The following is a 13,314-nucleotide window of genomic DNA, read 5'->3' as shown; positions in this document are numbered from 1 at the left end:
ATGCGTGAGAAGGGTGGACACACTTTGGAAGAAGTTCTGGCAGAAACGTACTCAAACTGCTGGTGTTTGATGTCTCAGGCATAGAGCTGCTGCCAGATACACAAAAAAAATCCCAATGTAAATTATAGTTATTTATGTAATTGCCATTTATTTGCTACTAGAAATATACAACTAACGTAATGATTAACGTAGCATATATACTCGGGTACATAAATAGACCTTTTTATACACAGTGTTTCCACATATATGTTGGTTTGTAGCCTACATTCAAGCTCAGTCTACACCAGAACAGAACAAATAATGATGCCTCAAAATACACAAGAAAATAAGTGAAATTAATGAAATTCAAACTTCTAAAATATAATTGAATCCATTCCAATGGTGTAAAGTGATCTCCTCACTCTCACATGTAATGCCTAATATCCTCATGATTTAAAGATCGCTTTTATATAGGCAATTAAAAACAGTTTTCGTTATATTAATTCCAAATATAAAAATTCCGTATGTCGTTTAAATGTAAATGTATGGTTAACAACAATTTGAAGGGCAGAACAATTAAACAATAACCACATATTTAGAATTCGTATAGAATTTACGTATTTAAAAAAAAAAGAAAAAAAGTTCAGGTTGTATTTTAATCCAGATAGGTGAGACTTTATTTTGACACAATTGATTTAGGCTAAATAACCCAAACAAACAGAACAATTGTGAATTGTATATATTTTGTAATCATGTAAAGAGCAGAGGATCTGGTGCAGATGAAACAAAAAAAAATCAACGAGTCCTTTAACGAAAGGGAAGCCTGATGAGTAGCCTACAGGATGTGTTTGAGCCCACACACCGGTTCAGCACATCGACGCGTCGATCAGGCTATCCCGAAGATCCAGCAATTATCTGAAGATCTATAGTGCAGAAATGATCCCAACAAAATAAACCAGACCTAAAAAAGTGAAGAAACTTGAAATTGATTTGAAATGTTTAACCAATTGAAAATATATTTTAACGAATAGGAATTTTATTTAAAACAGATAAACACACACATTTGAAAGAAAACATTAATTTGATGTAATGGCCATGAGAAATATTCTTCAGTCGGATGATTTTACAATAACAAAGACATTTAAAAGAAATGCTGAGTGATGTCAAGAGGTAGGATTTGATTGGTTCGGTGCGCACAAAATTCAGCTCCTTCATCTCATCTTGTACAATGAAGTCTGCCGATCTCCATCCATGCTGCAATGTTATGTAGCCTAATCCGGGACTTATATACTCTTGGTAAACTCTTAAAACATTAGTTCTCCAAAAAACCTTTGGTTGGCAAATTCCTTCTCCACGTCAACAAATTCAGAGTAAAATGTACCAATATATGTTTTAGTTGTTGCCTTAAACAGGTCTTTATAGTCTCAAACAGCATGTCTCACAAAACTCAGATCACATCAGAAGTATAGTGCTTCACAAATATTACATTTTGAAATAGAACGCTTCCACATCAAACCCATATAGGCAAAAGGCCGACAAAATATTTAAATGATTTACAGCAACTTTTGGTAGACTGCACAACAAATGATAAAAACAGTCAATATCCATCAAGTCTGGAAAATAAAAGACAGCTGAGGCTCAAAACATAACGGATGCTCTAATAAACAGGATCATCAGTTATTACAGAAAACAGTGGGACTTTTGTCTGTATGACAATTGTGTTAGTCTTCATGTTTCCTAAAAATTCTGTGATAATTCAGGACTGCATTTTTTTAACCGATGGTGGATTAATGGGTTTAATTTGTATTGTCTTCTTAAATCTCTCATTAATGACAAGCAGATGGTTTACCAAATTTCTTATAAAACAATATATCAGCATAAAAGTGTGGACTGAGAGTATCCTTATGTTACTAACATAAAACTGAGTCCTGTATTTTATGAGCAATGTAGAAAACCTAAAAAATTGCATAAAAACACACTGCGGATGTGATATTCAATAGTCGTTTAATTGGTAAATTAAAATAAAGAGATTGTGGCAGGGGGAAATACCAAAACTCTACACAACACAAAAAAAAAAGCCAGTAAAAAGAGTTTGACTGCAGACATATAAAAATTGGATCCAAGAAAAAAGAAGGTAAAGAGCCACGTTGCACAAAAACACTGCAACTTACAGTGTCGCTGAGTGGCTTATCATTTGAACTCCATCAATACAAACCTGTTACAAATCTGTGTATTTCATCCTCTTCAGTGGAGTCTTGAATAAAGAATTGTATTTCACCTTTGAATAATATGATCTGAAACTAAAAAAAACATGTGAAAAACAATAGGAGGACGGGCATTTAGACTCTTTTATAATAACTCTTTCCTGTCGGTAAATCACAGCTGTATGACTCAGCTGCATTAAATCTCAGCAAAAGTGAGAAAGCAGACTGATAAGGGATCCAACCTGCACAGCAGTCAGGTATGGGGCATATGTTAAGACTAATTAATAACTGATAACTAAAAAACAAAATAACTAATAACCACTTTAGGTACTCGTCCGTGATTGCTGTGATTACTTCCAAAGAGTCTGGGTTCTCAAAGTATTGTCAAAACCTTTTATTCCCAGATGTGTACAGTCTTTATAGCATCTTGTGTAGAGTCTGTTTGTTGTGTAGGTGGGGGCTGAGGTGTGTAGGAGGGGGGGGGGGGGGTCTCCAGAATGAGTTGGATGAAGGGTCATCTCCTAAACTTGCGGAAGGGCCTGCTCTGGTTGTTGTGGTGTGATTTAGAGTAAGGCTCCCAGCGTTTCCTCTCTGGCGGTTTGTTGTAAACGTAGGCCGACGGGCCCGAGTAGTCATCCTCTGGATTCTCCTCCATCATCTGGAGCTTGGCCTCGATGGCGCGGATCTTAGCACTCGTACTAGGAGGTAGAAAAAAGAAGAAAAAAAAGAGAGAGAGAGGAGATGTAAGCAGCGAGGCTGAGGGGGAAATACCAGTGCTGGTGCTGAGTGGCGAACTGAGTGATGGGACAGATTTTGGCTCTTGGCTGAGGGGAAAAGAAGAGGAGATATTAGCACTCTTAGTAATGGCAGGGACAGATGCGGGAGGGCGAGAGAAAAAAAAAAAAAAAGGAGCACAAGCAAGAGACTACCAGTTGTGCTGCATGAAAAGCAGATGAAAACTTGCATTTAAATGGTGAAACGGAATTTGAAGGAGCAAGTGAGAAATATTGCAGTGCAGGTAAGAAGAGTGACTGAGTGAATGAGCTCAACGGGTCTAAAAGGGGTGAAAAGTGTTTACATCTCCTCCTTTTCGGCTGTGTGCAGAGATTATTTTGAAGTTTACACTAGAACTGAAGTGTGGAGACTTTCCTGAGTCCTGATAGCTGAAAACTTGCTGCACACACTGGATCGTCTCGGTAACAGTTGATACTGTGAGACCAAGAGGCCTTTTACCGACTGAAGTGCTCCATTTGACCGACGCACTTAAAGCGTATTTGTGTATGTGAACGTAGGCTGCAAGTGTCGCCACAATAATGGAACATGTTAGAAGTTGCTTGAGCAGGACTTTGACGTGTTTTTTTTTTTTAACCAAAGCCTAAGTCCAGTTGTACTAATATGAATTTAACTTGAACTGTCGATGAAAGAACAAGCCCGCTCCTATAAGGATTTCAGGACCAGGCTTGAGTTCAATGATTTGTTAGGGTAGCCCCTAAAGTGACCAGAAACTATACCGCCACACTGAGCTGGCTAAATCTGAAAATGTAATGTTTTGTGACGACCTGCATCCACACTAATATTTTCCGATGATTTTTTTTTCCCCAAGACCTCCATCCACTCTGAAACACCCAAACAAAAAGGAAACTGTTTCTAGCTTAGTTTTTGTTGGCTTTGCGTGGGCAGAAGGACGAGAACAAATTGATTTAACCCTTGAAAATGGATAAAAAAAAAGGACCTATGGTGCTGCTGTGTGGGTTTGCTACCAACCTGAGGTGGTTGGAGGTTACGGTTCCATCCTCGGTCGCCCCGCTGCTTGACGGTTCCAGGCTCGGAGGCATCGTTTTGTCATTACGGAAACCTTCAAACCTCTGCAGACGAGACACGTGGCCAAAAACAAAAAAATGACCCACATAAACAGTGATGGAGACACGGATGGACAGACAGATGGAGAGAGACAAAGGGGTAAAAAAAGGGTGGAAGCGAGAAAAAGAGCCCTTTGCAAAGTCTCACCTTAACCCCCCCCGAAAAATGTGCTTAGTACATCATGTGTGTTTTTCAAAGTCAAGACAATACTGTCAAAGGGAGCAGATAGTAACGTGTTCTTAGCACATTTTGGGTACAATCACACCTGCATTTAGAAACATTTTAGTGCTCAGATGGAGCAGGACCACAAGCAGAGAAAGAGAAGAAAACATTGTGTGTGAACCAGGCATTCAGAACCCATCGGACCAAACAAACTGACAGCAGTTGTCTGGAGAGCCAACTCCAGCTTCCTCCCACAAATACCAACATTATTAAACGTATTGATTTTGTTTGGGTCGGCTCAAGCAGACAGTAACCAAGCAGGACTTTGCGTCCAGCTCATAATCACACCCCGAAGGCATGAGGAGAATAAAGAGGGAGCAGCTGAAGAGAGCAAAAACCAACGTCTGCACTCATTCCTTTCAAAAAAACCACCTTCCAAAACATCTCCACCAGCCAACACAGAACTCTTGAAACCTGCGAAGAAGAAGAGACAAAAAAAACAAACACAAAGAAACAGGTCACATGATTGGGCCGTGAGAAAACCCCGGCGCTTGGTGCAGCAGCAGCCACTCGCGGGAATATGATGCTGAGATATGAGTTGGGACTGAATCAAGTTACATAAATGCACAAACATGGTCTTACATGCTGTCCCAAGAAGTAAATAACACGTATAGCCAAGAATAGGTCGAAAACAATGACCATTCCAGCAGCCAGGACCCTTCCCTTCCACCTATTCCTTAAGGCGTGTAGCTGGAATGCATATAGATCTACAGCACATATCCAATCACGTCGTACTGACTCTGTACACAAGCCAACGCTTAAGTTACAGGAACGTGAAGTCAAGATGTTTATAGTTGCACTTCTGATATTAAATAGCCTACGCTATGATAAGGACACTTTTGCTTCATTAAGGATTAAAGTAAGTGTTTAATGTGTTACAGTTCATTCTGGATGCAGTTAGTGATGATGCATAAACACACACATTGGCTAAATTCTGGATTAATAAATACAGAATAATACAGTACTGAATTAGGACACACATGTTTAACTGTTTAATTTGGACTGCCATAAATGTTTATGAAGAGTTTGGGGCAACACCTTCATAAACGTGTACCTCCTCTCTTTTCAAAACTATGTAATAAAGTCAAGATGTGAGCCTGGAAATGAGACGACTGTCTCTGACTCATTTATCCCGGCATGTTAATTCTGTGCTGGAAGGGCATATCACATATGACTGGACCTGAGAACGGGCACCATTGGTGGAAAGATGCTCAAATCTTACTTTAATAAAGATTACACTGTAAAATTCTGTTTTTATATCCCAAAGAACAGAACAAATACAGCGTGCCGGACAATGTGAGGATCATTTTGATTGACATGTTTGTCTCTAGTCTGTTAAAGCACGTCGTGGGATGAAATTATTATTTTTACAATTCACCTTTGTCAGCTGGGACACTGGTCAGAAAGCTTGAATTAAATTCCTGTGGTGCTCATACCTGGCTGATGTGTTTGCAACATCATAGCTACGTGTTGAATCTATAATTTAATTTAATTTAAATTAAAGCTGAACCCATAAACTGTAGCACCGACTTTCAAACCCTAACCCACTGACCTAGTTGGGTATTACAAATCTAAAGACATCTACGGCATCCCTGTGCTTAAAATGTCCTGCATGGAGGCCGAACACTACTTCCAGTGTCACAAACTTGCAGAGACAGAGATACAAACGTATTTCTATCCAAATAAAAATATGTTTTAATATTAACACATTTGAACCTGTGCATAAAATGTGCTCAGTGATGCAGCAAAAACATCTTCTGGCTGATGACTTGCTCATAAAAGTGTATCAAATCCGGATGATGGTGGACACCAGACCCTCGCTATGTTAGTTAAGTATTGAATTTGAGAAAACACTCAAAGTAGAAATGAACTGAGGCCACTGGCAAGTGTGAGGGAAGCCACTGTGAGTAAAGTAGTACAAACGGATTTGCTTTGACAATCAGACTGGTAATAATGTGGGGATATGAAGATATATAGAGCTTACATTTTAGCTTTATAATGGTATAAATAACTAAAGCTATTTTTGGTTGGAGTGGTGGATTTATCCTATACGTGTTGTCTTAGAGGCGGTAAGCATTGACCTTGACCTCCCTCTACTGTGTGTGTGTGTGTGTGTAGGGCGTGATTCGTCTCTATGCAGGATATCCCTTCACCCATTGCCAGTAGGCGGTCTATTGTTAAGAGACAGGCATGGGTTGTGTGCTGGGATCTGCTCTCCATAATCTAACTACTGCAGTAGTAATGTGAAATTGCAAAATAGAAGATGCGTATAATGATCTAAAACAACTCAGACGGACACTCAGCATTTAAGTTAATAATTATTGGTTGAATCTCAATTCTTTGCAGCCATGTTTCCGCCCGTGTCAACAGGCACACGGGTTCCCAGACTGTTTTTTAAATCTCTGAAAGTCAAAGATGAGCTTTTACTAATTCACAGACGTACATTTAGTTTGTCAAACTGCAGCCTCGACCACAGTGTCGGACGTAAACGGGATGTGCTTTAATCCACTGAGCTATCAGGGTGTATACACTTCAGTTTTATAAAAACGGGAACTGAGTTTGACACTTACCCTCACCTGTGCGTGAGCCCAGCGCACGACCAGCTTCTTGGTCAAAGCTAGCTTCCCATTTAAACGCTGGATCGCCCTCTCTGCCTCCTGCAGACCGTCACACACACACACACACACACACACAGAGAGAAGAGGAAAAGAGAGAGAAACAAACATCATTAAAAGCCAGCCTTTATGATTGCACCTGAGTCCTTAATGGAGAGATGATAATATCACACTCTGCCTGCAGATAGACCATAACTGACGTGTGTGTGTGGGTGTGTGTGTGTCTCTGTTGTGTTTGAGAGGCAGTGTGACTAAATGTAGTTTTGTCTAATCAAATGAGTAAGTGGCTTTGATGCTAAATTATATTAATGTAGTACTTTTTCTGAGTGTGTGCGCGAATGTCTAAGTGTGTGTGAGAGTGTAAGGTAAACACACACTTCCTCTGTATAATCCTTGAGGGAGGGCTTCATATCCCACTGATGGACACTAGCTGTGAAACAAGATGCTTATCACGATCCCCAGGCTCACTCCAAAACAAATACTCCCTGCTGCCTGGCATACGATCATCATTGACTCAAATATTCTTGAAAAATCGATCGAATATCAATTTGACTGCCAATCATTGACAGATTGCGGAATTGGAATTGTATCAATGAAAATTAGATTTAGTTTCACTTCAAATAACACATTTTTTGACACATGTACCATGTTGTTTTTGTAACAAACAATTGGCACAACTAGGAAACTTAGTGTTTGACACATCCGAGTTTGTACTACGAGTTTATATCCTGTATACTATTCATACTGTAGCAAAATGAAAATAATATTGTACAACATATATGAATATAAATCATCTAAAACTTGCACCTACCTCTCTGGTGTTGAAGTTGACAAAGCAGTAGCCCCGTGGCTGTCCCTCCAAAGGCCCAGACTTGTGAAACAGGAAGTCAAACTGTTTCACATTGCCAAACTTCTCCAACAACTTCACCAGGTGATACCTAAAGGAGTCATGAGAACATACAGTAGGACAATAAGTTATGTTTATTCTGTAAAGGATTCTTTAAAAAGGACAAAGCTTTTATTTAGTAAGATACCGAACTTCAAAAACGCATTCGCCAACCTGCGGCCTGTGAATCTGTCAAGCGGGGCTAATGAGAACGACAGCTTTCTCTCCCTGACACCTTTTTAGCAGCAGGGCCAGCTGGTGTGGCAGCCCAGTGACAGTAAATCTCTCACTGAGACAATGCTGAGGATACAGTAGCAGGACAATGAGGGAATAAAAAAGAGGAAACCTCAAATCTCCCCTGAGCACCGAGCTCTGCACGAACAACATCCACTCGCTGCGTGGAGCTGCCTGGGACCGCCGGACCAGGAATGAACACGGAGATGTTGTCACTGCAGAGCTATGCGGAGTGTGAGGATTTGTAGGTTTGCGTGTAACCGACCTCTGGCAGCCATGGGAACAAAAGTGATTCTGACAGTGTGAGTTCAGGGCCTCCTGTAGACGATATTCACTGCTATATTAGTGTAAATACCAAGGTGTTGAGTGAATGTTTCCAATGCATGCTGAGCAAGCAGGTGCTTTTCCATTTCATGACTTGTCAAAGCTCTTGTGTATAATCGGATTTATGTGAGTAATATGCAGAATAAAGGATCGTATGAGGCACGTTCTCCCATCTGACAGGCAATACGGCGAGGCTGCAACTAACGAGTTCAATAGCAGTACACAGCGTCCTGCTGATTGATTAGTTATTGAAAACACCTGTGAAGTACTTTATGTCCTTGAGGTACTGAGAATTAAAAATTAAAATTTTTTTAAAAAAAGAATCAAATTTCCTGGTTGTTCTTTGGCCGAATTTGCTAAACAATTTTATGATTATACTCAGGTTTTGAATGAAGGGCCTTAACTTGTAGTTGAGTATTTTCACAGTGTGGTATCAGTACTTTTACTTAAAGTAAAAGGATCTGAATACATCTTTGACGATGGTTCTGTTCTACTCAAGTGTCCCCGTGAGTCAGGACACTGTGACGGCGAGCCAGCATGCACAACACCAGGACCCTGAAACCGAAGCCGCTAAAAGAAAGTCAGTCATCATCAATTTCATCATGTCAAATTGTGGTTTTCCTGCAGTGACATGTCAACATTTCATCTATGAAACCATACAGACCAAGAACAAAACCAAAACCGAAAACGCACAAACAAAAGAAATCAACAAAACACTTTCCTGTGTTATTGTTTCGGAGCTTTTACCGTGTGTGACTTTCCAATCCTCACAGTGACCCCAGGTGTTTTGTATAAGTGCCCTTTATTGTTTGGTTGATTGTTATTTGTAATTCTGAATTGGTTTGTGTGTGGCTGTGGGTGTGTGTGTGTGTCCCCACAAAGAGGACTGTACACATTTATGTGCATGGATGGAACTCTATGTGGGACAGGGAGGGTGAATTGTGCGTCTTAGCTACAGGTTGTTGTAATGTCTTCCACCCTTCTATGACTCCCTGGGGGGCTTTAGGTCAAACTGAATTTCTGCTTTTCCCAGACAACACCCTGCACGCCTCCCATGTGAAGGTGGCTCCTCCAGCAGTACTAGGCTCATTTAGAAAGAAAAGACGACATTAAATTAAAGTTTATCATATTACTTATGACATTATTCTGCACTCTTATACTCCAATAGTTTGCATGTGCACCTCTGAACCTCTGAAACACTGATCAGGAGAGGAGAAAGGCCGTCATTTACGTCAAATAATAAAAATACTAAAACGTAATGCCATCATTATAGTATTGTTATATATTCAGATAAATGTATACTGGATGTTTGTGCATACGTGTAAATGTGAGCGAGATTAGGTGGCTGACACTCTAAGAAAAATTTTTTTGGATGCTCGCGAGCTGAACCACAATGGACCGCTCCTCCTGGGGGCTGTAAAAACCACCGGAGGAAGAGGAGGAGAGGGGGGGGGGGAGGAAAGGGAGGGAAAGGTGGGGAGACTGGGAGAGTAGAGTTCATAGAGGGGATGTTGACGGCAAGGTGAAAGGTGGCGGAACAGGAGGAGAAGCCAAAAGAAGAGAGGAGGTGAGCAGCCCAGGTAGGGAGAGCATGGAAGGCAAAAGACGAGGAAGGAAGTGAAACAGTGGGGATGTGAGTCCAGTCCAGAAAAAGATAAGACAAAAGGTTGGATGCATAGTAGGTCAGAAGGGGGGAAAGGTAGAGGGGGTAAGTTTAGACCTTCTGGCAAGGCAACTATCTGCAATTTCTGCATACTTTCATAAAAAAAAACAAATCTAGGCCTACAGTGAGACTAAGGTCATAGTTATAAGTTCTTGAATAAAACATCATGACAACTTCCAGGTACGCAACTTAAAATGTAACAAGAGGACCAGAGAGAGAACAAAGAGGGAGACGGTGATGGATTACCACTCATGAGAAATTCCCTCTCTGAGCCGCCAAAAGCACAAAACATGAATATGTGCTGAAAGCTCCAGTTACACCTGCTGTGTCTCTGTGTTGTGCGCAGGGCAAAGGAAATCAGACTCACGTGGGACGCTCATCTAACCTCCGAGAAGAGTTAAAAGTGTGTGACTATTGACTGGTCCTTTTTTTTTTTTACTGAGCATTTAAAAGGGACATAAGAGCATTAGAGTTGTTCTCTGAACAGAGTTGCTACCTGAACAAACAACAAAAAATCACAAGTTTGGAATACATTTTTGCACAAGCTATCAGCCCTACATGAATATAATATCCTTCTAAGGAAACTTTGAGATCCGTCACAACCGCAACTACACACACGCTCCAAAATCTGTCTTTCTGACGAAGGACACAATGGCTTAAAGATTTAAGTGCAGCCTTCTTACCTCATCACATCCTTATCGATCGAATATTTCACCCCGACCAACCAGAGCAGAACCTCTGATCAGCAAATGAGGCAAAGCACGACAATAATATTCTAAAATATTGCTATTATATTAAAAGAATGGTATCTAAAGCTGCGGTAGCCTTTGTATTTTTGGCACTATGAAGTAAAAATTCCATTATAACCTTTCAGCAAATTATTATTCATACATGTATGTTCCAATTAACCATTTATGCCTCCAAATAAAACAAATATCTTCAAAGAAACAAATAAAGCAACCAGGTGGTAGTACGCAATTTTACGTTTTTAATTACCAAAAAAGCTCTTCCAGAATAAACAAAGTCTTATTTTATAATAATTAAATATTCATGGCGTCATGCACTCATAATCAGCACCTTGCATTTCAGGTCAGCGTTCCACTTCTGCACTGAGTTTTGGTTTACCGGGACAGACAGAGTGAGTACTACGTACGCTACCCAGGAGCTAATTAATCTTCCCAATCAGCACCAGGGGCCACGGGCATTTCTCTTGTTTTCCCTCCATACTGTGGGGCAGTGAGCTATTTAAGGAGAGGTAGAGCAGAGCAGGGGAAGGGGAAGGAAACGCCTGTCTAGACGCCCACCAGAGCTGCAGCCCATACATTCTCCAGCATCCCCCACAGGCACACCAACACACCCCCTCACCCCGAAAAACCACCTTCTCTCCATCACAATATATGTAAGGGTGCTCTCCACACTCACATTAGGAGTTTTGCACATTTAGACACTCAACTGCACACAGAAATGCAACAATGGAAGGTCTGCATGTACATACGTTGTTGTGGAAATGAGACACGCTAATAATGTACACACAGACACCTCAGTGTTGAAGCCTGCACCACCATTACCAGCTGCCACCCAAACATCAACTGTGTATTTTAAACTTGCTTACACACACACACACACACGCACAGAGTCAGCTCCAGGTTGACACAGAGAGAGTAAACAGGGCAGGTGAGTGAGGAATGATGGCTGCTCCTTAGCAGAGCAGGTCTCCACGCCTCGCTGCCTCTCTTTCACACACCCAGCCCTGTCTGCTCAGTCTCAGCCTGCGACACACACACACACTCAGTTAATCAATCATATATGCACACACAATGCATTGCCTCTCCATGAGGTAGACCCTGGCAAGTTAAAAAGCAATACCTCAGGTTCACTCGTTGCCGCTAAAATCCAAATCGAACCTTGTTTTTCATTCAGCTGGTTGGATCATACGTTTGAATCTGGAAATGTGTACCTTTGTAGTGAAATACAGATCTGCTATTTTCAGTTCCAATAACTTGTAATCCCTTAACATGTGAGGACTAGTTTGTTAGTATTTCTCACTGGTAGTTTCAGCTCTAATCTAATCTGATGCAACACACATGTCTGTGAGCCTGTCTGAAACCAGTAGCGGATTTACTCACTCTGTAATTTTGGGATCGATGTTGCCTATCCACAAGCGGTTTCCGTCATGGGCACTCTCTGACATGATGGAGGCATTTTTCACTGTCTCTGCCGCAGAAGACATGTGTACTCTGTGGGAGGCAGGAATAGAAGACAGAGCAATTAAGTTCACAGAGAAAGGCAGAGATGAGTTGACTTTTTAGCATTTGTGTGAGATACCCAGCAGTCATTAAGCAAGGCAGAAAAGTAAGCTAATTGGAGGACTAAAAACATATTAAACTATGCTGTACTAACTATATCTCTCTGAGCACTGTGGCTTAAATGATTGATCAGCAGGCATCTTAAGAGAAGTTATCAGAAAAGATATGTCCACCCCTTTGAGACTGTATGTTTCAACCACATTCAACATTAAGCCAATCATTTGTCAGTTCACTTAGATTAATGTCTCGTGTTTCTATATTTAATGAGGTATTGTTTGACGTTTCACCAAATGTTGTGTCGTAGCATCAATGTAAACCAGTGCGCTCGTTGTAAATATGATGTATGTATAACGTTACATGTGTAAAGCTGTGAGGAGATAGTGGTCAAACACATCCGAGAGGCAGTTTAACGTTAAAAAATGTCAGCCAACTGTCAACATACATTTTCTCTAATGTACATTTTGCTATAGTTTAGATATCTAGATATCTAAATGATGTAGGCACGTTACTTTTATTCACTGTGTGTCAAACACCTAATTCTTAGAACATAATAAAGAAAGAATAACTATTATTTAGGGGCTTCTCTTAGGAAACGATGACTTGCTACGAGCTAACGATAGCTTAGCTAAACGCAGGTGGATCGATTGACTACTATCCGCGCGTTGTACGCGTTTGCTGATTAAAACGATCGTGTTACGTTAAAGTTAAACTAATCTCGGTCATTCTTGATGGCGATATGTTAAAGAAAAGCAACATCTATCCACTAAACGCTTAAAAGAAGAGTGGGATGCTAACAGTGAGATAGCTTAGATTGTATCACTTTACCTCCTCGATCTGTCAAACTTCCTCTTTGATAGCGACTGACTTCTTAAACTTAATTTACTACGGATCCCACGTTGGGATGATTCAGTTACGTCAAAACGTAATATTAATCATCTCAAGCGATGTGTATGTTTTCCTCCTATTCAACTGAGCAGGTTAGCTAGCTTGAATAATAAACAGTCGCCTTGCTAACGTCTCA

At 40.6% G+C, this 13,314-nt stretch overlaps 1 protein-coding gene across 1 annotated transcript; it reads right to left on the bottom strand.

Moving 5' to 3' along the window:
- Window positions 1–635: 635 nt before the first annotated feature.
- On the bottom strand, window positions 636–13,298 carry rbm18 (RNA binding motif protein 18). Its single transcript, XM_079179713.1, has 6 exons — window positions 13,119–13,298; window positions 12,114–12,224; window positions 7,692–7,818; window positions 6,842–6,922; window positions 3,948–4,048; window positions 636–2,881 (listed from the first exon to the last, which is right to left on the bottom strand). Exons 2-6 carry the CDS (start codon window positions 12,215–12,217, stop codon window positions 2,698–2,700), a joined length of 597 nt encoding a protein of 198 aa, XP_079035839.1. The 5' UTR covers window positions 12,218–12,224; window positions 13,119–13,298; the 3' UTR covers window positions 636–2,697.
- Window positions 13,299–13,314: the final 16 nt, after the last annotated feature.

The sequence above is a fragment of the Pholis gunnellus genome (genome assembly GCF_910591455.1).
Source record: "Pholis gunnellus genome assembly, chromosome: 18".
Classification (NCBI taxonomy): Eukaryota; Metazoa; Chordata; class Actinopteri; order Perciformes; family Pholidae; genus Pholis; species Pholis gunnellus.
The sequence above is the reverse complement of the archived record's forward strand: the minus strand, read 5'-3'. Positions and strand labels throughout refer to the sequence as shown.